General features: G+C 38.2%; 2 protein-coding genes across 2 annotated transcripts in view; both read right to left on the bottom strand.

The window, feature by feature from the left end:
* LOC110460116 overlaps positions 1-3,172 on the bottom strand; it is a 38,122-nt gene extending 34,950 nt beyond the window's left edge. Inside the window, exon 1 of the mRNA XM_021512849.1 lies at positions 2,918-3,172. Coding sequence (XP_021368524.1) covers positions 2,918-2,972 — 55 coding nt within the window. The 5' untranslated portion in view covers positions 2,973-3,172. The remainder of the gene's footprint in view (positions 1-2,917) is intronic.
* Positions 3,173-6,299: 3,127 nt separating this feature from the next.
* On the bottom strand, positions 6,300-26,780 carry LOC110460118. The gene is made up of 18 exons (XM_021512852.1): positions 26,660-26,780; positions 25,170-25,328; positions 21,904-22,630; positions 21,475-21,651; positions 20,949-21,166; positions 20,317-20,425; positions 19,095-19,856; positions 18,097-18,222; positions 16,808-16,986; positions 16,296-16,464; positions 15,963-16,061; positions 15,023-15,140; positions 13,241-13,258; positions 10,692-11,808; positions 10,285-10,479; positions 9,669-9,824; positions 7,939-8,562; positions 6,300-7,336 (listed from the first exon to the last, which is right to left on the bottom strand). Exons 2-18 carry the CDS (start codon positions 25,272-25,274, stop codon positions 7,088-7,090), a joined length of 5,148 nt encoding a protein of 1,715 aa, XP_021368527.1. The 5' UTR covers positions 25,275-25,328; positions 26,660-26,780; the 3' UTR covers positions 6,300-7,087.
* Between the last annotated feature and the right edge of the window lie 16 nt (positions 26,781-26,796).

Here is a 26,796-nt window from a genome sequence, read left to right on the forward strand (position 1 = left end):
GGGGGGGGGGGGGGGGGGGGGGGGGGGGGGGGGGGGGGGGCACATCGAAGACCCTTCCACCAACACCCCTAATATCTACCATAGCACTATAACCATAAATCTTTCAGTCTTCCTTCTTTACAATTATCCAACGTTAACTATTTTCTCCTTTAAATATGAACGTTACCACATACATGTGATTGCATCAAGGATAAAGATACAGTACGCCAAAATTGAAGCCCGCTACACCTTCCAGCTGTTTCGTCCTACTAGGATCAATGCTAGGGGTAAAAAAGGTGGAAATGAAATTGGTCAAAACTACTGTTGAAACATTATAATAGCACACAGTCGTTTTATACAAGTTATTAATATATTAACCCACTGCATGTGTTTTGTTTTGTTGCCAAATAATAATATAAATGTGTTTTACATGTTGGATTTAAATGTGTTATACCGTAAATTCCCTAGTGTCAATCTGTTTCGTTACATCTCCTCATCCTCGACAAACTATTGCATTCTCCGAGACACAAGTATTCACAGGGATCGACTCGGGATTAAGGTTCCTGCGGTCTGGTATACACAATGTCTAGTTTATCCCATATAGGAAAAGCATTGTTATGTATAGGAATACCGTATTCAATCGACCACATCCGGGCATTCCTGATAAATTACCCAAGTGTCTGCCCCGGATGTTAAGTGCTAACCTTTTAACACCTACAGTGTATTGAGATTTCATACACAGGATGGAAACAGGGTCTTATTGAGCTTGTGACGCTGAATGATATGATAATTGTTTACATACAACACATATTTGGAATACCAAGGGAATGAAAGTTTAAAAACAATATTTTTTCGAAAGAAATATTCGGTATTTTGTATAATTGATTTAGTGGTTCACTCCGGGGACCGAATTAGGTTATTGTTCTTCTTCCAGATACTTACAGCAATAAAATAGATGCCGTTTATCGTATAAAGAAACACATCAATATCCTATCCCTCGTTGAATTTGCTACCTTCTTTACCGTCAACATATTTCATACACCTCTTTTCTCGTGTTTCTTTTCTAAAGATTTTCTAAACACATTTCCCTCAATTCATTGCCAAACTCCTTCATAACGCCAAAATTCCTTTGGACAAATGGTGGCAATATAGCTAGTTTTTACTGTAGTTGAAATGATATTAAGCTAAAAATATCATCTACCGTAAATAACATTATAAATGAAAATATCAATTTGGAATTAAAAAGACACAAGATCCATAACATGAAAATAACTGTGAATAATTTGAACAAACACATTCAAACAGTCAATTAGTACACTGAACGTGATAAATATATATATAGAATGGGTACATTCTGCCGTAAGAATAATTTTACCACTCAAAACACCGTTTTCATTTTTTCATTTTGTATATATCATCATTATACCTTTTCTGTAAAAGTATGGGTTTCTTTTTCAGAAATTATGAAAGCTATAGTCATGCCGGAAAAATGCTTAAAAAAGATTATTTAATAAAACTTTCTGGCAGTGCACGGGGCATTTTTCTGAGTGAAAAATTGTTACAAAGCACGCGTGTCACTCTGTGATAACACTACTCTCTTCAACCTATTAACTCTCATGATATAGACAGGAAGATGCTAACTAGATTGATATTTTGGTAGAATATGATGGAGATGATGAACTCTCCGATGAGTAGGCTTAATAAAAACCAATCACCTCATAAATTGGATTTCATTACCAGCTTCACTTACTCTGAGTGGTGACCTTTCTATTGAATGCTTTCTTACTGCTCGCTGTGTTATCTCTTTTTCATATAAATATGAGATGGAGAAAAGCCACTTTACACAAGAAAACATTATGAACTCGAATTCCATTACAAAAACAAGAGGCACCTAGGGGACTCCAAAACGACAGGAAAGACAACTTCAACCCGGAAGTGAAACATCGTGCTGTGGAAAGGTAAGCACTTCCTGCACCACGTGTGGTGCCTGTCAGAAATGTCAGTCGATAACTCCATGGAAGATTGTGAGATCACCAACAGATTGATTTGTTTGGCCCTCTGTATCATTATATTTTTAACCTTTCAAAAATATCCTTCCATACTTCATATTTCTAGTGAGTACTAGACATTGAACCATGGAACAAACTGTTATAGTTGAAAAACTGGTCATGAAGATCACCATAAATGACCCCAGCGTAGAACGAATCGCTCCCGGTAGATAACCATGGCTATATAAAACTCTGGCTAATAGTTTATTGGTCAACAGGTTGCACCTTGTCAAAGCATTATGATAGTTAGAGCATGCTTTCGAGTGAGTTGTAAATAAACTCTGATAAGTTCAATATCCTTACAAATTAATCATGTTTATGTTGTTACTGAGGAAGTGAGGTTATTGGTCGTCAGCTAAAAGGAGTCACGTTTGTAACAAAGTACAATGGACGTTAGAAATTTCATAACATAAGAAAATCACAAAAAACCTGCATTACATTGTGATGGTTGTTTTTGGCGCATATTTTTCATGTTTAACTGTTCATGTGGTAATAGTCATTCACCGGTAAATACTCTATAACGAAATACCGCTCGACGAAATTGATCAATTAAAAACAAATAAAAACAGGGATTTCCTTATTTTGAGGGAAACCATAGATAAAATTGATTTATTGGCGGAGGGAACAATCTCTGTGGAGCGAATGGATCAAAGTACAGATTTGATTGAGAAAAATGCATTCTATTTATTATTAGCTGTTCTTGACAGCCGTAAGGTATAGCAGTGTATAACAGCACAAGTGTAAACACGTCAACAACAAACGTTCAAAATATATTGAATGTTTGAAACAATTTACATTGACAGGAAAAATACCGTATTTTCTGGTAATTACAGCTTAATGAATGATAATTATAATAAAATTGGTATAAAAGATGTTCGAGTTTGTCTTACCTGCAAACAGTAACAGCAGCCACAGACGTATCATCTTAAAAGCGGGATTCGTCATTCTCAACCCACAGCATTGACTGCCATTTAATGTTAAGAACTGTTATCTCACTAAATATATATATCAGATGTGACTGCTAAAACACATATACATAAAGTAAACAAAAATATGTTGAAATTTCTGTGTGTTGAAGGACGTGGCGATCTCGCTGCCCGACCGACGTGTGATTTGTGTAAGCTCTATAGAAGATATGCGTGTTATGTCCTTGACGGATGTACAGTTTTCGGGATACAGTATCGGTACTGTTAAGGATAAGTGGCGGAAAACGTGGTACGTTATATAAACGTTACTCACACGCGTTTTATTTTAGCGGACTGTGTACTAATCATGCATTAGTGTATAATGAAATATATATATATATATATATCATAAATACACAGCGGTAAAACCGGAATTATTAATTTGTTATAAGGATGAAAGAGAATGGAGGCTGACTAAACAATTAATGTACGGAAATGTAAGAAGCCATTTGAAAGGCAAGGAATGTTCGTACATATTGTATTTGACATGATCTCATTTGTCAATCCGGAAAATTTAGTGAAATTCTGATTTGCATTTTTTTTTCATATAAATATTTATGGTTTTTCATTTACCGGTCGCATACCATAGTTTTATAGCTGATAGGTACAAGGATTTTATTATTTGTCATTTATTAAAGTCTTTTTATATTGTTGAGTGATAGACTTCTACACCAATCTTTCTCTTCATTTGAAACAATTCTGTGCTCTCCGGGTAAGATTCCAAAATGGTAAAGGGAGATAATTCTGACTGAAATTGCAGGTATTTTGTGTCGTATATCATACATCCTTAAGGGATATGAGCCAAACTCAAACCACATGCTATATATGTTAGGTTGTTTAGATCCTTGAATTTTTTAAACTCATGCGATATGGGATTGAAATGAAAAAAAAAATGAAAAAAACCCACTCACAATAGAGAAATAATTATTTTTCAAATTGGACGTCGGAAAATCCAGTTGTTTCATATGCTGAAAAGGGGATCCACTTTGTTTATCTTTTTCTTCTTAATTTGAGCTGTTTTGCCTCGTTTATCACAGTAAAGAGTCTACAAATAAATAGATTGTATATGAGTGCCCTATTCACAAACAAAAAACAAAAACAAAAAATTCAACCACACAGATGCGATTCCCAGACCTGTGATTTCTTAAGCAAGGGCCTTATCCACGGCACAACTGTTCAAAATTTTGTTTTATTCAAACTTTTTTTTTCTGAAATAAGTTTAAAATGATAAAACCCACAACTTGACATTCTGTTACCACTAGCCCTCCACCACTGGGTCGAGACCTACGTGTGACAGTCGCCAGGTACTGGCCGTAGGTTGGTGGTTTTTGTCGTGCTTTCCTCCACCACCAAATCCTGGCACGTCCTTAAACAGCATCATGACCATGGCTTTTGTTCTTCTCTGAGCTAGGGGATCCCAGTCAAGTGATCCGATCATATTGGATACACAACCAGGCTCTCTAGATCTGTGGTTAATAAACACGTTTCTGGCAGCCCTGCGCTGGACACTTTCAATAGCTAGGACCCGGTCTGATGTATAAGGTCCCCGCATGTGGCTGAATACTCTATGTTTGGGCTTTATTTTTTCTGGTGCAAGTTGCGTCTCAGAAATCCTAGAGTCTTGTTGGCGTTGTTATCGATGGACTGTATGCGTTGACCTCTATATGTTTGCTAGAATCTAAATTGACCAATGTTTGATTGTGTAGGGCGTCACTATAATTGATAGTTTTTTTCTTTTTAGGGATGTTGATAATATCTAGAACACTTTTTAGCGTTTAAATTCACCTGCGATTTGAGATCGTTATCAAGTTTGTGACAGTCTTTTAGTTTAAAACTTTCACAAAATGTCAGGTTATGGATTAAAATAGAGCAGTAAGTTTGTGGTTTCTAAAACTTCAGATATATAATTATGTGGATTCCGTCCATTGGTTCATAGCAAATATGCAAATGAGTCTACACAAAGGCTTTCGATTTCCAAACAATTTCTTAAAAGGAAAGTTTCTCACAGGGTGGAAGGTGGGCAAGAGCACAAAACAGAACCAATAATTTTAAAGCCCACTCTGTCTAAAGTTTACGTCATATTATAATGAGTGATTAAAATTAGATAATACCTATTTTCCACTACCTATAATTATATGACCAAATAATAATGCCACACATTATATTTCATAATTATAGCACATATTTATTGAATATATAAAAAAACAAAACGTCTCTATAAAGCGATGACAAATACACACATGCAAAACATGTTGATACAGCTTGCATTTGTTCGAGTATTAATATAATCGTTTTCATCCCATGTACTACAAACAAATATATGGCACAAATTTCAGGTCAACGTTTGATCAACTTAAAATATTTAAACGTTAGGTAAAATTAATTTTAAAAACAAATGTTTTATAGAATTTAATGATAGAAAAGTTGACAAAAATACACAAAAGTTTGACAGATTTTAAAATATCAAACCTCGAGCACCTTGTATTTCAACGACGTTTAAGAACGTTAATTAAAGTATATAAAGAAAGCTAAAGTCGCTGTTTACCCTAAGATTGTGTTTTTTTAAATAATTATATTTTCTTAATATAAATGCGGAAGAATGTTTTCACAACCATTTGATAAATTTATTTATATAAAAATCATATATTACCATATTTGTTTAAATAATATATAAATATAGTAAAAACGCATAATTAATATTTCTTTTCTTTTTAGCACAATTATACAAATGGAGATGTGTATATACGTTAAAACAACATTCATCACAAAACAGGTTTTCTCAGAAAGATTACAACTTGCAATTTGGCGGGAGAGATTTGCGATTACCTAAAACAAGGTCGGTTGAAGCGGGCTTTGCTGATTCTAGAAGTCTGTGTAAGAAATTTGTGAATATACACACGTGAAAGACCTATGACAGCGCATTGTAGTGAGATAAGTCCTCGTGACAAATAAATAAAACTTACATCATTATAAACACCAACTGGCAAACTTTCTCACACCACAAACTTCGCACAATGCAACGGAAAACTACCAGATTACCTCCCTTTCTTGTATTTCATTTGATCATCAATCGTTTAAAAAATGGTATGCATTTCCAGAAGACCCCATGCGGAAGATGAGTGTCTAAACATACTAAAAAGTAAATAAATCTGAATGTAAATATACGGCAAGACTCGAATTCATTGGTAAACGGACCAATCTAAATCATTTCTGAAATATGTATTTTCATCAAAAATTCCACAAGATTTTTTTTTGTTCAGTGAGGCCAGTTTGCAGCATTTTTGAAAATTGGATGTAATTGTTTAAATCATCATTATGTTGATTGTTGCAATGATGAAAATTAAAAAAAAATATATGATAATAATATCACGACCAAATCCTCCAAATGTGATGAACAGTTTCCTCGTATGATCTAGTGTTTTGTGTTGGCTGATTATAGTCCTTCAACTACTACTATTAGCAACATTTAGGCATTTTCAAATTTTCCCGTTTATTCAAAATTAGAACATCATTTTGAGGAACATAATTTTAAAAGCAAAATCTGGTGGGTTTTTTCATCATTACAAAGGAGGAAGTCTACTGTGTAGAAATCGAATTATAATTTGGAAGTCATTAGTTCTTTCAAGAAATGTTCAAGCTGATTATGCGTGGAGCGAATTATTTTGATTAACACATATTAAATAAATGGCATTTAAAAATAAAAATAAATACATGTATATATATATCATTCAAACTTCATTTGCAAAGCGAGTTAGAAAGAAAACACAGTTATTCGGAATAAATCTAATAGTCTTTGGCAAAATATATTCTCCATTGCATATTTGATAAGTATGATATTTTAACTAAGTGACATATTTTGTCATATTTAATTTAGTAAGCAAAGACTTCAAATTCGTAAAACAAGATTAATTTTCAGAAATTCAAAACTTTTGATATGACGTTGTAACAATATGTTACCGTTACACATTGTTGTGGAATAGGTTTAAAACAGTTTTTTTTATGTGAAGTCCAACAGCCGTTCAGATAAGGCATGTTACTAGCTTGTAATTGCACCAGTTACTTTCTATTTTGTCTTTTCGTCAAAATCGACACTTTTTAGGAGCTGATTTGTCGACGGATCTTTGTTCGAACAACCTGCAACATGATAAGTTTCCTGGCACCAAATTTGTCACCAAGGGCAACAATGGTTCCTTTGTCATGACTCATTGTGACGTAGAACACATCGACACCAGTCGTGAATGTGCATATCTCACTTCCGTTCTTCAATCTCCACAACCGGATGGAACCGTCACGTGATCCTGAGACCACAATATCGTTATCGGGCGAGATTGCAACACACCAAACCTGAAAAACATAATAACTCAAGTCTTATTTAAATAATTCATGGTGAAATATAGCAACGTATTACGTATAGCGACTGTTTAACGTCAAACTGTTTTTACTGTGATATTTGTATGTTGGCATGAAGCGTAAATATGAATATGGTAAATCTGAGTGCGGCAAATATGTCAATGAATCAAATGGTTGCTGTTTATGTAAACTAGCAGGAGAATTTGTGAATAGTTTGTCGAAATAATTTGTAAAGCACAAAAGGAGGTACTCATGAAATTTCATGTCATGCAATATGTTCAATAAAAATAGCAAAACGGCAATTTATGTTTGACATATTAAAGTTCTTAGTAGATATATAGATTTCCTTGAAAATGGTTATTTTCCAAAATGTTACTAAATTGAGAGAAAATATTTTCCCTTGAAAGCCGCACAATATTTTAAAAAAAAAATCCCAGTTTAATAGAACCTTTACCATCTTGAATATAGAAAATGTATGTTTTTTAAGACAAATTTTCTTTTCTTTATCCAGACAAAATGATATTTTTGACATTGTCAAACGTGGTGTCCTGACTACAGAGGTTCCGTATAGTAAAAGCAGATAATATTCAACCTACCTCATCACCGTGTCCAGACAGCGTATGAATCTGTCTCTCTGACGTCATATCCCATACTTTAAGGGTTCCGTCTGCCGAGGCCGACACCAAGTATCTACTGTCCTCAGAAATGGCAAGAGCCTTGATTTCCCGGCTGTGCGCATGTGCACCTGATCCTGACAACAGCTGACGACTTGACTGTCCAGTGCGCAGACTCCAGATGACGAGGTCACCGTTCCGGAGTCCGGTGACCGCTTCATCACGTGGTAATATCACAGTGCAATCTGGATTGGCATCTAATCTTAGAAGGTTTGGCTCCGTAATGTTGATACTAGTTAAAGTGACGTCAAATGTGACAAATTCGGCGTAGTTATCGAATGTATTAGTGAATCCGGCTACACAATATCTATCATTCTGAGATAACGCTAAGTAGCTGATATAGTCATTGTTTCCTACAGGGGCATCGTAACGCATCTCTTTGATTGGTTGGTTTCCTAGTAAGTCCCACACTATAATGTTTGTGGCGTTACCGAACTGTTCTGAGCGTGCGAACACAACCTTGTCGGGATCTGACATGACACACAGTGCTGAACACGTCTCTTCTTTACCCATCTCTAAAGGTTTGCCAGTGACAAAGTCCCAGATCTACAACATAAACATAATTCTGTAGTTGAGCGAGAACAGACAGATAGAGAAATAGATTATGTACGGTCCAGCAACAAATAGGATCATAAAAGGTCAAACGGTATCTTAGATAGATAACCCCAATGCAAATATAACATTTACAAGCTTACTGCAATAGAAACTATGAACGATAAATATTTGAATCTATGTTATTAAGATGTATAATTATGTTCCCCATCATTTGAGACACTTTCAGTTGTCATGTGTCCTTCTGACGGTGAAAAATGAATAGTTGTTTCACTTCGCGGTCTTATAACTCCGAGGTTAGGAAAACAAAAACATAATCGTAGGTATGAAAAGGTCCACGAACCCACCAGTAGTTATCAAATCTTGCTGGTGTAATATTGCGGGTAAGTATGAAATATTACCTAAAGAATAAATGATCTGGTAGTAGCCAAAGTTGTAACTTTGTAACGTAACTGAGGCATTTGTACATATTTTTTTGGAAAACGTCTGACATAATTTTTCAATCTTTTGACTTAAGTACCACCGATATGATACGTCATGGACACAATGACAATGTGGTGCAGTAAATATTTACTTTGTTTGGCATCATACGTCACAACAAACAACTTTTTAAAAATAGATGATTCTCTATTGCGTTACTAATTTTTACTGTATACCGAGGAGTTTTCGGCATGTCAAACTTTCCCCCATCGCCCATTAAATCAATTTTCGCCCTCCACATTTAATTACTATGTGCATCATGCAGTTTAATTATATTTGCTGTAATGATAAATTCGCCTTCATTACGGAGGGCGAAAAAGGCGAAAATTAAGGGATATAAGGAATATAAACATTTTATATCCAGCGTTTTTCATGTCTCAGTGCTTTCTAAATAGCTCGAACTACAAAAGTACAAGTTAAACTATACAGCATATTGAATCCTGGAGCGAGCATTTGTTCTAAATTTGCTTTAAATAACATTACACTCACAAAGTAAACGTATCCGCCCATTCAAATGTTTCCTTTTCGTTTATGAAGAAATCGACAGCTTAATGATTTTCTTTACCTAAAGCATGTCGTTTGACTTATGGAAATATGAGTAAATTAATAATTTCGTTTACCTGTAATTTTTTATTTGTTACTCCTTTTCTTGTAGAAAATTCGTTAATTATTAAATCGGCATGTACTGCGCCCACCAGCAGCCTGTCGTTACAAGCTAAGTGGAGGTTGGTTGATCCGACAGTATCACCCTTCATGATTCTAAGTAGTTCTCCGGTCTGGAGGAAAGACAAAGGATAAACATTATTAAACATATTTGTCCCTTACATAGAACCTCTAAAAATGATTAACCAACGACGTCATTGATTAACAAATTGACTGAACTAAATGTGAAGTCACCATACTATTTTGTCCACATTTGTCTTCATGAAAAGAAAACTGTCGTACATAAAAAGTAAAATTAATTGATATAACATAAACTTACTATATAATTTAATACATGAACCTACCATTGAAAATTGGAAAGTCGTGCTTCGTGTCAATTGCCATTAGTTATACAATGTTGCGGACACCATAAACAAAACAATGCCATGAGTTAACGATTATGAATCATGCTAACTTTACATACATTAATTTGAATTTTCAAATTAATAAAATACTGTTTTCCTCCAATAAGAAAATGGATATTACACGATTTCAAAAATGGAAATTACCTATAAATCAGTACACAAAAATTACCTGCATGTCCCAAACTTGGGGCGGTCCCAGACTTGAGCCGGTCACAACACTAGCTCCATCACCGGTCATAAAGCAACAGTCGACCCTAACCTCATCTCCAGCCGCCCCGGGGGTGACAGCTCCACTGGACGTTGACCCATAACTGACCATGTGTTGACCACCCTGGTTCATCATCACTGTCCTTACGTTCTGGACCTGGGAAACAGTAGGACAATCCATGAGTAAATTATATCTTTATGAAAATATTTCTGTCAAACAAGCTTATCGTGAAACATCTTAATAATAATATACATTAATAGTAATATATAGGCTGCATTACATATCATAAGTTCATATAGTAGTAAATGTCATTTGACGCTTCGGCTGAACATGATTATATTGGTTGTGTTCTACTTATATTTGAATACCTGGTAGTTGTAAGATGAAGACATGGTAGACGTAGAATAGCCTTTGGATAGAGTTCCGCCAGACATGGTGTTACCCTGGTAGTTTGCAGAGCCTCCGGATATCCCCGGCGCCATGTCGTAGTCCGCTGTTGTAGATTCCCCGTACCCAATGGCATCCATGGAGGAGCCTCCACCACTGCCTCCTCCTCCGCTCATCAGGTTACTGTTGTACACATTATTAGTGGTCGAGGAGTAGTTGTAAGAAGAACTCCCACCGCCGCCACCACCTGCACCTCCTGCGCTTGACGTAGATCCTAAGTAGGCTCGGGTAGACTTTGGCGTTCCTATCAAGGTTCCTTTGTTTGAGAATGTACCCGTCGCCCTCAACGTGGCATCATATTGTCCAACACCGCCACCAGCGGCAGAACCGCCACCGGCACTACCGGCACCACCAGCACCACCGGAAGCCACGGTCGCATTAGATGCGGTATAGTAAGCAGAGAAAGCTGAATTGCTGCCACCGCCGCCGCCGCTTCCACCACCTCCACTGGCAGATCCATTCAGAATTGTAACCTTTGCTCCCCCGGCCCCAGCACTACCGCCTCCGGCTCCCGAACCACTCAAGGCCGCTCCACCTGGACCACCACCTAAGGCTTGAGCCACAGGAAGGTTAGTTGCCGGAGTTGGGGACGAAATAGCCATAGAAGGAGCACCACCACCTCCGCCTCCTCCGCCTCCAAAGCACGGAACCATCCCCGGCTTACACTGCCAGAAAGCCCATAAAAGACTTGCCATGAAGGCCATCGTCCCTAAAATCGTCCCAAGCAATGCACCCGCGCGAGCTCCACCTCCTCCCGCAGCAGCCAATGGAACGCCTGCTCCTCCAGCTCCGCCTGCTGTCTGTCCCAATGCAGTAGGACCTCCACCACTTCCGGGTACGACATTCGTCAGAGAACCACCTCCGCCAGTAATGGCGCCTGGACCAGAACCGATTCCCACCATATCACCTCCACCACCACCTGCGCCACCAACACCTCCAAAGCCTGGCCCAATGACTCCACCACCTCCTATATCCGGAGGAATGACAATGTTTCCATCAATTGGGGGCACCGGACTGCGTGGAGGAGGGGTAATAACTCTGCAAATAAAAATAAGAAATAGGTGTCAATCACTCGCACTTAATGGCATGACAAAATACCGTGAAGGCAATGAATTCCACAGGAAACGATGTGATGTAGTCAGCATAACAACGGGGTGCTACGCATTTCTTTACGTCAGTGAAACAAATACAACAGCAAATCTTCATAACGCCTTTACAGTACTAGATGTCATGTGCGAATGTTACATGTATGGATGAGATATCAGTAACAAAACACTACTTTACTTTTTATACAGACTATTGCATTCAATGGAAGCTACTGGTAGACCTGAACGTGACTACGTATCAACACAAGATTGAAAACAAAAATAATACAACAACTTTACAACGAGAACGAAATGTCATGCTTGAGAATATAAAAGACGATGGAAGAATAAGTGTGTATAAGATTATAAGAACAATACTTAATGACAGAAATAGTATTGCATTTCAAAGATGAGAAATAAGTTCACGTTTGTCAAACATAGAACATGCAAGCACTATGATAAAACATTAAAGTGACATCCGTCCCAAGCAAGAATGGAAAATCAGAGGCATTGGGGTGAAACGTTTATACTTATTTTTTGAAATAGGGTTGTATCGTTAACATAAACGTTTGATTCAGACATCAGAAAACAGATGGCAGCTATAGAAAATGAAATCCGGAGTGTCCGAATAAATCAACCCGTTTATATATAAATATAATTTTAATTTTTCTGGTAACTACGGTTTAATGTTATCTGTTAGTGTTATTACAAGCATTCGTTTAAGAGGGAAATATGAAAATATTATTTATTCTCCATGTGAAATCAAAGTAGTAAAATCGTTAAAATGGATTCAGTAGATAAACCGATGGGAAAGTTTTTAATCAATACAGAAAATAATAAACTGAAAAGAACAATGAGATTGGTCAATGACAGAAATATAAAGTTAAATATAACAAAAAGAATGTGATGAAGCAAGATAAACAAACAAACATGACGTCATGAAAAAAAATGAAAAAAAATAACACAAAGCATCGTGGAGTGAAGCAAAACGCAAAATGACGAAATAAATGACACAATGAATATCTTTCTCTGTATATAATTTAATGCACATTTTGTCTACCATGCAATTCCATAAAGAGGCATTTTTGTAATAGCTTTTAGCATCAAAAATATAGCTGATGTACATCTTATTAAAATAACCAAAAATATAAGTGGCAATCAGCTTCCTTTCCCATTGTGAAAACACTTCACTGAACCTTTAGAAGTGATATTATGTTAATTGAGACATTACACCACTGTTCTGTAATGCCTTTGAGTATAATACCAAATATGGAACTGCACGGTATCATTCACACGTTATCTGCAATCCAGGGCTACTGACAATAGTGGGACAAAATCTGTGACGTGTATGTATCTGACAAAGGTCAAGGTCAAATCTACGTTACCTTGGGGTAGTTAAAACACTGGAATCAAAATAGAATATGGTTGGCATCTCGTCGATGTTGGAAACGCATAATTTTGGTATATTTAAAATGCGTGTATAATAAAAACAAGCATGAAAAGTTTGTCTCACTTCATTTGGAAAGTAATCTTTCGATGAACATAACAGACATCGTTTCGTACTTATTTCAGAAATGTTTTTGTATTATACAAAGTTTATATTTTGAAATACACTTGAATCAAATATTATTGGAATCCAATTGAGATATATAATATATTCACGTATATGCATGCTACTATATTCTGAACTTTATCGACATCTTACTGAAATTGACATCGTACTGTATACGGGAAGGTGCTAATTTTGAGCATGTTTATGAGAACAAATGAATATTTATCATATTTACAACTCAGTATTCTACCGAAAAATAAATCTACGAATCTTGTAAATTTGTTTATGTACATGCTTTTGATAATGTTTTCCCATCGATGTCAATATGTGATCGTAGCAATAACCGTCAGTTTGAAACCAGGTAATAAAGTATTTATAGTCATTATTGTGATATTGAATTCTAGTGAAATCTAAAGTGAATTAAAGTTAGACTAACTAAATAGATAAAGAAATTTGCATCAGTGTATGAAAAATGAAATGTAAGCAGCCACAGAGCTCATACTACAATACTTTAGCATGCCGTAGCAAAGACAGAAAGCTAAACTATTGTTCAACAACGATCGGTGACATTCGGCAGGTAAGTATTTAGGTAACAAAGCAAAACCACGTTAATTCAGCCACCAAGTGTTGATCGATCGTCACCAGATCGGCTGAACCAATATGCAGCCAATCACATTTAGTTTTTGACAAATTTACGATTTTTAGACAATCCAGTTTTATCACCAACCTATCATTAAGCTGAAAATGGTGCCGGTGGCTGGATTAACGCGGGGGAACTCATCACCAAAAGTGTTGCTGTATCACGAGCTTAAAATGGTAACGATGTAACAAGACAAATAGCCGAACATTATATTACTTTCATAGACACACTAACTCAACACTTTCAGTGTTGAACTACATCTCTGTGTCAAATTTAAGGTCACGCGTGTTTTTTATCATCTGTATTTCATGCATTTCTACATTTTTCAGCAGATTTCCAAAAATCAATTTTTTGGTCAGAATTTTTCTCCTGCGACATTTTAAGCCATTCCCAGTGATCACTTTTTAAGATGTGGTAAATTCATTATTTTTATTGTGCCATTGTTTTCTTTATCTTATAAATATTTTACAGGAAAAAGATCATAATGAAGTTAACTTATCATATCTCACAAACCACTAACCGGAAAATTATGAAAATAACATGAGAGAAAAATTCAGACAAATTACTATCATGATCCACACTTTTTTTTATCAATAACGTTGTAATAGACTTCAGGAAAATTCGCTAAATAAAAACGTCAAAATACTGGTAAAATAGAAACAATAAACGCTTGTAACCTTAAATTTAGTATGATATTGTATGTTTATACTGTTCATATGTTTAGGAATACAACTTAAGCCCTCTTTCATAAAAATTGAAATCCAATCTCCAAGAACTATTCCACCACTTGAAAAGCATAACCAACAACTTATTTTTATTTTGTTTTATGTTTCTTACTTTCTCCGAATCATTGAACCTTTACCAATTATATTTGCAATACAGGTACAACTATTATCTCTAGTGTGATTTGGAAGCAGATTACCGCTTCCTCTACCCGTTGTAACCACACGTATTAGGCTTGGGTGCGGTACTTACATGGGAGGTACCAGGGCGTACTGACCATCCGTAATCATGGTCAGATCTCCAGTCCATTCTATGTTGTTGTCGTTGTTGTGGGCGAGGTCAATAACCCTGTTTCGATTATAATACAATCCTGCAATAAAAAAAACCAATTACGTTAATGAAAATTGTATTTACATATGATTCTTTTCTCTTAAAAGAAAACAAACCCAGATAATATATACAATATGGGTTTTGCTTCATTTCGGACTATTTTCATTTGGTGTGACAAAACTCTTCTTTATGATTTCTATAAGGAGGTTCATTTATATTCATAAAACTGCGACTGCTAATTTAAGTGTATGAATACATAGCCTGACCACTTCCACTACGAATGAGGATCCACGCGCTCGGAAAAAAGTTCTTTTTAAAAACATTACGTAAAACGTTCCCGGCAATATAATCCAATATAAATCAATGAAATCATTCTACTCATTTCAGATAGTATTATTTCTTAAAATTTAAAAAAATTAAATCCGATATGAAAGCTTTATTTTTAACTTTCGATTTTGAGCGGGAAACAGCAAATGATTACAGCTGTTCCTCTTAGCTTTTTCCAGTTAAAGACCTGACTTCGCTTATAACAATGAGAAATTTTGAACTATAGGGAAATTATCAGTCCTAATTGCATTATTTTTAATATAAGCAATAAACTGTATAGATGTTGCTTACCTACTGGTAAAACTGCCACAAGTATCGCATACACACTGAATGGTCGCGCCATGATACGTTTAACTAAACTATCTTTCATTGCACCAAAATTGTTTCAAAAAACATTGGAAATAAAACTGCGTTGTAACATAGTTCATTAGATAATTGGAATATCTTTAAGTAGTAAATAAACAAGGGTTCTTCATTGAAAAAAAACCTCTATTACAAGTTCGGTTTAAAGTTCTAGCTCTGTTCAAGTTCTTACCTCCGATGATACCGTTGTAGGCATTCATGATTGCTCCGTTAGAATCCTGCCTGCCACCAATATATACGTACTGGAGATTGTCGAAGATGGATTGAGCCCCTAAAAGGAAAATATAAATACATAAATGACGATAGTTTACTTTAATGGAGATATAAATCACGATATTTTGAAAAGTAACAGAGCGAAGTAGAAAAGAAGAAAGAATATTCTAGTCTATACGGTAATAGCAATGATAATATTACCGGCGTACCGGGGAGACACGCTATGGTTTATGTCCATTTTAAGATGTTACAAATGAAATCTGTCATTAAAAATTATTGAGGACAATTTTACCGGAGTGAGTAAGATCCTTCACAAAGCCATCGACAAAGAATCTGGAGCCGTCAGCGTCTCTGTAGAAGTTGACCACGTGATAGTTTCCGTCATTGTACTTGACGTTGTCGAGGACTATAGTCTGAGCGCCATCTCCGGTGTCGTACTCCGCAACAAGGAATCCCTTCTCCTGGAAACGTGAGTATTGAAAATGTAACCAGAGCATTCAATATCAGAGGTCATTTAAAGAAAGTTTTATCTTCTGACTTTTAATAGATCACGTATTATTTTTTCTAAAACTCCTGAAGTTTTCCTGAAGTTTTTAACCTTAACCGGCACATTGTCTTTACTAGCCAAGCGTTCCATTCACCCTTGATACCAGTTTTAGGTCTGCATATTTTTAAATAAATTCCAATAATCGTAAACAATATTCCTACTCACCCAGAGTCTACATACAATATTAATCATCTTTTAAATAATGTGATTTTGAACGGTTATTGCAACTTAAGGGTGTAAAACAAGAAATACTTTACCAGGCGCAATTCAATGTACTCGGTGCCGTAGAGGTTGTCAAAGCGAGCCAGGATCCCATCCCCTCGGTACGTCATGAAACCCAGGGCGATGTTGTCCTTGTCAGAATTCATGGCGTTTTTGTATGTGTATGTTACAATACCATCCAATCCTTTCTTACCAATGTACAAACCAAGGGGGTCTACAAGATGAACATTTCGGATTATATTTCTCGAAATCCTACAACTTAAATTCGTGTACAAAGGAAGCGGATTTATCAAGAATACAAACATTGTACAAGTGTATGTAAAGATGCGAATATTTTCAATTATTCTACAAACACATATTGTTTTCTATGCACAACCAAATCAGGTCAACAAAGAAACAAGTCTCACAAAGAAAAGCTTTTCAGTTGTATAGAACAAGTGGGTCTACGAAAAAGGATTTATTTTTATTTTACTTAAAATAATTCCAACAATTTATCGAAGTAAAGTTTTTTTTAATCATGTCTTAACAAAAGATACCAGAAGGAATCGAATTTACAAGGAGAAGGCAACAGAGGCACGGAAAGTGATGAACATTAGAAAAGCAGAGTGATTTGAATAGTGGACAGTGTTACTGGTGCCGCCTGTGTCGGAGAAGATCACTACCACGATCTCAAATTAAATATCTTCAAGCTATGACCTCCCCCCTCCCCCCCTCCCTTTCACTCTCTCTCTCACTCTCTCTCTCTCTCTCTCTGTCAGTAACACTAAACTTAATTGAAAATATTAATTAATTTAAAAATTGCCATCTTGTATATATATATTTCATTATGTTATAGGGAAAGGGCTTTACATAAGTTGGACAACTTGTGCCCGATCCCTTTTGTATATTATATGCAAATAAAAATATGTTTAAATAAAAAAACAAAAGATATGATTACAACAACAAAACATCAATATTCTATATATTAAAAGTTTGTTTAAAAAAAATAAAAAAAAATATTCTTATTTATTTAATTAATTAATTTTTGAGAGAGGGAGAGAACTCATTCCGTAAGATTATAAATGCAGTGTCTTGGTAAGACGCTGTACAATGTGAAAGTGACAAACTAAAAAATATCTTTTCCATCCAAAAAACATTCTGTTACAGAAATATCAGTCAAAAGTAATGTCAAATAGAGAATTGGGTACCACATTGTCAATTCTTAACCCTGAAGGGATATAAACAAAACAGGCACTAACGCGACACCAAAACAATAAAGACAAAAAAAACACTAACCCCCATTAATCGGAGTCGAACCAGGCACTCCCGGGACAACTGTACTTACATGCTTCACACCGGGGTCCCGCGTACGCCGTGAGGTCACAGTTACACGTGAATGTTGTGATTCCCGCCGTACATACACCATTGTTCTGGCAAGGATTACTTCCAGCCGGACACACGCCATTGATGTCTGAAATGTAATCCATTTCTGAGAGGAAGCTTATGGATATATATTTTTTTTTGCCAATTTTGAAAAGTACGATATTTTAGAAAGCCCATTTGTTTGCTTGTGGGTTAACGTCCTGGCAACTGCTAGTCTAAAGGGTCGGAAAGTGGAAATTTCAAAAAGGAAGGATTGATTTCATAAAAAACATTTTGACCGTGTTAGAGCAATATAAAACGTTCTGTCTATAATTAATGTTTAGACCAAACCATACTGTCATATTTTTTTTAAGAAATCCTGTTTAAGAATTAAAGAAGTTGGAAACATAATTTACTTATTTTTCCCTTTATTATGTATTCTGTTCTCTCTTCTTAATGTTGAAGTTTTATGGATATGATTTTTACAATTAACACCAAACTGAAATAATTATGGAAACGAATACCTCCAGACCTCTGAAATGGATCTTTTTTTAAACTAATTTTTTGAAATATATAATACGCACAAATTACAAGACCAAAAAAACGTCAGTAGATATATTTAGATGTTACCAAGTATGTTGGGTACAAATTCATTAATAGGCCTTTCGAAAAATTGAAATTATTCATCAAAGCTTAGGAGACAGCTACTTGATAAATGGGTTAATAAAGTTCATATATTAATTACGTGTATTTGAACCAAGAAACCTCCAGGAACATTCTGAAGAAATATTTCAGGACATCGTCCAGTTTCAAAATTTTGGAAGGATCACTTGGCTCGATTTTGTGGATGAAAAGTTTTGCCGAATATAATTAAGAAATAACGACCCAATACGCGTGTCTGCCTAATTTGCCTGAATATTTTAATATGTTCAAGTGTATGGTGAATGTGTTATTTAAAAATCTCATAAGTAACTAACATACCTTGACAGGTGTCCAAAAGAATTGCGCTGCTTGCATATTTCTTGAAATCCGGGGTTCCCGTATTCAAATGCACGGAGGCCAGACATCCCATAAACCCTTTGTTGGAGGACAATGTTGACTTAACGAAGGCGTTCAGGTTGAACATGTTTTCTGACAATCCTCCAAGGTAGAGGTTATGTCCGGACAGCTCGAGGTCACCTGCCCCTGCGATCGGAATAGTCCGGAGAACATCGTCAACTCTCGCCTGGTACACCCTATTACCGTTAGTTTGGGTGACCTCTCTAACCTCGAACGTGTGCCATTGATTATCGTCGACCTTTTTGTTGATTCTGTTCGTACTGGTTCGGTACCCGTTATTGTAAGCAAACACTAGGTACCCTCTAACCAGCTCGGCCGCAATAAACTTGCCCTTTCTGCCTTTGTTGAAGAGGATAACACCATCAGGCTGGCTGGTGCGGAACTTGAAGGTGATGTGAAGGTTTCCGACCTTCGGGAGAGGCGTAAGCATCATATAGGCCTCCGAGGAGGTAATGGTCACAGGGTTATATATCGGGATAGGTGGGGTCTGCCCTACTGCAATGTTGGTGTACCATTTGATGTTTAGATCAGGCTGCTGGTGGAGCTTAGAGAATAGATCGACGTCGTCAAAATAGACGTTCTGTAGATAACCTATGTAGTTAGGCGATTGGGTAGCGGACGAGGTACTGGATCCGAAGTTTATCTCCCCAATGTTTATATAAAAATCTTCACCTTCCAATGTTCCTGAAAAATATCAGAATTTTCGTTTTGGAACCAAATCTACAGCGCAATATATAGGGCACATTTTTATGTATTGCCTATATACTTATATTTCCAGTATCTGTTACGGTCGAGGAGCGTTACAATTTCTTAGTTTCTGTATCAGACTCAACTGTGAACGTAGCTGGTCCATAGACCAAACTTTCCGTTAAATGTTTTTGTTTATGCCCATTTAATTTCGATGATATTAACTCAATACGTACACTACAGTGCGATTCTCAAAAGTTGTATAAACACGACATTAGACTTCAATAGGTATAAAACAGATGCGCAATCTTTTTATAAGAATCCTCTAGTCTTCAATACAGTTTGTGAATAAAGGAATCATATCCCATTGTTAAATTTTCGAAATATTTTTTCTTTGTGAATGATGTTTTATGAAAAGAATTTTTGCTTGTAATTTCATATAGGAATTGACTGTTACCTAGCACGTGCGGTTCACTGTCCACCCACAGCTCCAACTGGTTGGCCCTTCGTTGTAGATAGAGGTCATGCCATGCGTTATCATTCAGGTTTGACCCTGTGTAGTAGACCTGACAAACAGAAAAATACCGTTAAAGCAACACATATCGAATATATATATACTGTCCATATTGAAATTCTCGGGTGTTGACATTTTCGCGTTGTGACTTTTTAATTTGACCACAATGAAGATTTTTTTCATGTTGTCAATGGTTCTAATATATATACGATATATATCTTTTTTCTTAAAAGACTATAAATAAAACGTTCGCGCGGGTAATTTTCGCGAACTAATTTTACTCCATGCGAAAAACCACGAGCATTTTCCGCCACGAAAATTTCCAATTTTACAGTAATATACAGTAAAATCTCGTAACAATGGCATCAAATGTTCAGCGAATGTTCGCCGCTGTACGGGGGTGTTGCCGATATATTGAGAGTTCGCCGCTGTACGGGGGTGTTAGCGATATATTGAGAGAAACGTACGAAGAAATCACAAAAAAAAGGAAGATCACCAGACAGTAAGTGTGATTGTTAATGGAATGAAGGCATGACATCGTTGTTAATAGTACTCTTGATATTGTGTTGACCTACCTGTTCCCTTCCGTCGACAAAGAACGTCACTTTGACCCGGCCGTCCTCAAGCTCGCCCCGGATGTACTCGGGGTGTCGGCTGGACGCGGTCTGGAACAGGAATGTGTCGCCGAACATGGTGTTGAACCTTAGCCCTATATCGTTGGTGTGGGTCTGTTTGGTGGTTGAGTAGTAGTAGGAGATGGAGTTGGTGCCCTGGAACCCTGCCACCACGGCAACTGTAGGGGGATGGAGAATCGACATTTTTACTCTTGTTTAATACTGTTAATAGTCAATTTTCTCAATGATCGATTTTTTTCCATTTCATAAAATATAAATTGACGGAATACCTTAGGGACAGAAATGATTGCCAAATTAAATACTCAAAGGGGCCCTGGCAAAGGCTTGCAATTTGAAAATTATATCTTAGAACTTATATTGTCGAATTTCGAAAAAAGAAATGATTATTACATACGGGCTTTACAATAGAATTAATAACTACAGTTCGAGACAATCTGGTAAGAATTGGAGAACATTGTTTACGCACGCTGTTCACAAAGCTGTCCCTGATAGCCGGAAGCCATACAGTTACACATGAACTGGTCCATTCGGTTGTTGCACGTGCCGTGCATACACCTGGTTCCGTCACACCTGCCCAGCATTGTACATCCGGTCTGCACATTAGCGTTGTTTGGAATGGAAACACTACCACGCATGTCCGTAGCTGAATAAAACAAATATAACAGGAATCACCACAGATATTAGACATTATAACTTATATTTGTATGTTATCGTACAGATTTTATTATAGGAATTGGAAGAGTTCATTTAAAATATACCTGAATTCGCGTTTGGATATTTTCGCCGGAACTTATTTAACGCGGAAAACGCCGGCATTTCCGTACCGCCAAAATTTCCACTTTTACAGTTTATGTAGTCCCTTCTTGAATACCATGTGGACACATATTGTACTTACAAAATTCCCGGATGATGAGGTCATCAAAGCATCCATTGTATCCGACCCTGGACCAGATGTACCAGGGGTAATCCCGTCCCTGGGGCAGACCCCCTACATAAAGACCACTGTTCAGGTAAATCTGGTCACGCGATGTCGAGTCAATCTGAACTGAGGTCGTCTGTCCGTCGACATAAACGACAGCATCATTTTGACGCAGCTGTAACCGGATCTCGTGCCAGTCGCCCTCGTTCAACTTCCTGTCCGATACCTTTTGCCTCCTGGGTCCTTGCCCGAAGTTATATACCATATAAAGATAGCCGTCAAATATCTCAAAGGCGCAGAAATAGGGTGTGCTTAATCTCTCAGAAAAGAAAATGACCCCTCTAGGTTCAAAGGTCCGAAACCGGAAGGAAATTGACCCTTGACCGCGCAAGTCAATATACCCGGGAATATGTAAATACGCTGACCGGATGGAAATAATGTCAAGTAGTTTATAGCTGCTTGGTCTGGTAGGTCTGAGGGTAACATCAGGTCGGCGTGTCGGGAAAGGGGTGGGGGCGCGAGTCACAGGCGGCCGTCGCGTGGTCCTAGGAGGCCGTCGCGTGGTCCTAGGAGGCCTCGGAGTTCCCCATGGATCTCCCGGTCTGATGATCTGGAACGTTCCGTGCTGATTTCCGGATTCTATGTATTGGAGAAGGCTGACAATGACCACACGCAATGCTGAGATCTTCTTCTCATATTCCACCTGAAACAAATCAACAGCAGTGAGTTTACGATTAAACATTTCGGATCAATATTTTGAAAACATTTAAAGCATTGTATTATTCTGTCGTCAGTAAGACTATATCCAATGCCAATGTGGTCATTATTAGAAAGTCGTTGCAGTGAGGTCCCGAGTTCATCCTGTGAGGGCCCCGTCATGGCCTGACGTTATCCTGCCCTGTGTCAGGTTGGGAATCGGAGATATGTATTTTACTCACCACAGTGAGGTCCCCGTCATAGCCTGACGTTATCCTGCCCTGTGTCAGGTTGGGAATCGGAGATATGTATTTTACTCACCACAGTGAGGGCCCCGTCATAGCCTGACGTTATCCTGCCCTGTGTCAGGTTGGGTATCGGATATAGGGTTGCTTTCCTCACCACAGTGAGGGCCCCGTCATACCCTGACGTTTTCCTGCCCTGTGTCAGGTTGGGTATCGGATATAGGGTTGCTTTACTCACCACAGTGAGGGCCCCGTCATACCCTGACGTTTTCCTGCCCTGTGTCAGGTTGGGTATCGGAGATATGTATTTTACTTACCACAGTGAGGGCCCCGTCATGGCCTAACGTTATCCTGCCCTGTGTCAGGGTGGGTATTGGAGATATGTATTTTACTCACCACAGTGAGGGCGCCGTCATAGCCTGACGTTATCCTGCCCTGTGTTAGGTTGGGTATCGGATATAGGGTTGCTTTACTCCCCACAGTGAGGGCCCCGTCATACCCTGACGTTTTCCTGCCCTGTGTCAGGTTGGGTATCGGAGATATGAATTTTACTCACCACAGTGAGGGCCCCGTCATAGCCTGCCGTTATCCTGCCCTGTGTCAGGTTGGGTATTGGAGATATGTATTTTACTCACCACAGTGAAGGCCCCGTCATAGCCTGACGTTATCCTGCCCGGTGTCAGGTTGGGTATTGGAGATATGTATTTTACCCACCACAGTGAGGGCCCCGTCATAGCCTGACGTTATCCTGCCCTGTGTTAGGTTGGGTATTGGAGATATGTATTTTACTCACCACAGTGAAGGCCCCGTCATAGCCTGACGTTATCCTGCCCTGTGCCAGGCTTGGTATCGGAGATATGTATTTTACTCACCACAGAGAGGGCGCCGTCATAGCCTGACGTTATCCTGCCCTGTGCCAGGCTTGGTATCGGAGATATGTATTTTACTCACCACAGAGAGGGCGCCGTCATAGCCTGACGTTATCCTGCCCTGTGTTAGGTTGGGTATCGGATATAGGGTTGCTTTACTCCCCACAGTGAGGGCCCCGTCATACCCTGACGTTATCCTGCCCTGTGTCAGGTTGGGCATTGGAGATATGTATTTTTCTCACCACAGTGAGGGCCCCGTCCTAGCCTGACGTTATCCTGCCGTGTGTTAGGTTGGGTATCGGAGATAAGTATTTTACTCACCACAGCGACGGCCCCGTCATCGCCTGACGTTATCCTGCCCTGTGCCAGGTTTGGGATCGGAGATATGTATTTTACTCACCACAGTGAAGGCCCCGTCATAGCCTGACGTTATCCTGCCCTGTGTCAGAGGTTTGGTATTGGAGATATGTATTTTACTCACCACAGTGAGGGCCCCGTCCTAGCCTGACGTTATCCTGCCGTGTGTTAGGTTGGGTATCGGAGATAAGTATTTTACTCACCACAGCGACGGCCCCGTCATAGCCTGACGTTATCCTGCCCTGTGCCAGGTTTGGTATCGGAGATATGTATTTTACTCACCACAGTGAGGGCTCCGTCATGGCCTGACGTTATCTTGCCCTGTGTCAGGTTGGGTATTGGAGATATGTATTTTACTCACCCCAGTGAGGGCCCCGTCATGGCCTGACGTTATCCTGCCCCGTGTCAGGTTGGGTATCGGATATAGCGTTGCTTTACTCACCACAGTGAGGGCCCCGTCGTAGCCTGACGTTATCCTGCCCTGTGTCAGGTTGTGTATCGGAGATATGTATTTTACTCACCACAGTGAAGGCCCCGTCATGGCCTGACGTTATCCTGCCCCGTGTCAGGTTGGGTATCGGATATAGCGTTGCTTTACTCACCACAGTGAGGGCCCCGTCGTAGCCTGACGTTATCCTGCCCTGTGTCAGGTTGGGGATCGGGGATATGTATTTTACTCACCACAGTGAGGGCTCCGTCATGGCCTGATGTTATCTTGCCCTGTGTCAGGTTGGGTATTGGAGATATGTGTTTTACTCACCACAGTGAGGGCCCCGTCATGGCCTGCCGTTATCCTGCCCTGTGTCAGGTTTGGTATTGGGGATATGTATTTTACTCACCACAGTGAGGGCTCCGTCATGGCCTGATGTTATCTTGCCCTGTGTCAGGTTGGGTATTGGAGATATGTATTTTACTCACCACAGTGAGGGCCCCGTCATAGCCTGCCTTTATCCTGCCCTGTGTCAGGTTTGGTATTGGAGATATGTATTTTACTCACCACAGTGAGGGCCCCGTCATAGCCTGACTTTATCCTTCCCTGTTTCAGGTGGGTATTGGAGAAATGTATTTTACTCACCACAGTGAGGGCCCCGTCATAGCCTGACGTTATCCTGCCCTGTGTCAGTAGACTGGTGTCGGGGGTGCCTCCTAAGTACACCTGCCCTCGGTCTACGAACTGCATCTCCCTTCGGGTGGTGGTCTCTCCCACCTGGACGTTGTCGATGTAAAACTTGATCTATAGGAACGAAAAGATAACAGCGTGTTTAATTTTTCCTCGTGTATTACCACGATCTTATATCGGTCTTTGATGAATCTGTATTACGATGTAAGGAAAACTAACCCCAGCAAGTTTCACCATTCCATATTTATAAGATGGACAGGACTTATAATTTTTTTTTTTTTTTCTTTTTTTTTTTTCTTTCTATTAAATATTTTTAAAATTTGCTTCATTACTTTCCCTTTTAACACATTTACCACGATATTGAATAGAAAAAAAGACGTCCTCTTTGTTTAGCATTTAATGTGATTACTTTAAAGGACGTCATAGTTGACATGATGACGTATACGGTGGTAGAATTACGTTATATCTTAATAAAAATTCATACAGTTACATGTATAACCCGAAAGCATCCGAAGTGCAGATCAAACCTGCATTCAATAAATGCCTTTTTATAATATTTCATTGTGACGACAAAAAGAAAAACGAACATTGATATATTTACTGTTTAATATTTTACTCAATAAAAAATCACTCGTTAAATTAGCCATATTTAGTTGTCGAAAGACTTAGTTCTCTCGTCTAGGGAGTTAGTCCGAAAACCCCCTGATTAACACGCCCCTTTCCTTGCAGTTTCATAACTTTATGGAAACGATCCGTCAAGTAAGAAATCGGCGGAGCTTGCTTTTGACCCTAAATCCGCAGTTTGTTTATGATAGTGAAATGTACGTGTCAATATGATTCTCCGAATATTCTCTGGAACATGTGGCTTGTAATAACATTTTTAAGGATCACTCTCCCTCTCCGTCGAGGTTTTCGTATAAACAGTAACCTCTCCTTAACTTCCGTTTGGCTAGAATTGTAGCGGAGTTTCGCCAGACAGCGCAGTCGGTAAAAACGATAGTATAATAACCTGAAGTCCAGGGTTAGAATTCCAGCCAACCCCCTCTCCTTTTTTTTTTACACTCAGAACACTTCTGTTGGTTATATTTTGTTTATTCCATCTTCATTATTTTTTTTTATAAACGTCCCGCAGCAAGATATTATTTCCTTTCCAGAAAAGTTTTATTAAAAACATAGCCATGCCGGGAAATTCATTTTCCACAACATATTTACAATTGTTGGCAATGGTACGTGTATTCTTAAATAGAGTCTGTTTCGTTCGTATCGATAGCGTTAACAGTTAAAATAAGGGATCTTAGGATATGTATTTAATTTCTGGTCACCTAGACTGGTATTTTTTTTTCTTGTGGAAATAAGACTAAGACTTGGTCTTATAGTACCATAAGCTTGATATATCTTTTAAATCTATACTCCAGTCGATACTAATGACTGACTCCGACACTTACGTAACGTCCGGATCTGGTCGCCTTGAACGTATGCCAGTTCCAGTCGTTGATGTCCCCGACCCGAAGGGACTGGAGTCGGATCTCCCGGGGGGCGCCGACACCCTCGTCAATCCCGAACACTAGGTAACCATCCTAAA

Source organism: Mizuhopecten yessoensis, unplaced genomic scaffold (assembly GCF_002113885.1).
Source record: "Mizuhopecten yessoensis strain PY_sf001 unplaced genomic scaffold, ASM211388v2 scaffold10323, whole genome shotgun sequence".
NCBI classification, from domain to species: Eukaryota; Metazoa; Mollusca; class Bivalvia; order Pectinida; family Pectinidae; genus Mizuhopecten; species Mizuhopecten yessoensis.

What these genes read in the sequence shown, in the direction of transcription:
- LOC110460118 (XM_021512852.1), bottom strand. Translation starts at nt 25,274, where the DNA reads ATGCAGTTCGTAGACCGAGGGCAGGTGTACTTAGGAGGCACCCCCGAC. An exon ending in CAGTGAACCGCACGTGCTAG is followed by an intron (nt 19,857 to 20,316) that starts GTAACAGTCAAT and finishes GATATTTTTCAG; the next exon opens with GAACATTGGAAGGTGAAGAT. An exon ending in GGGACCCCGGTGTGAAGCAT is followed by an intron (nt 16,987 to 18,096) that starts GTAAGTACAGTT and finishes TTCATCTTGTAG; the next exon opens with ACCCCCTTGGTTTGTACATT.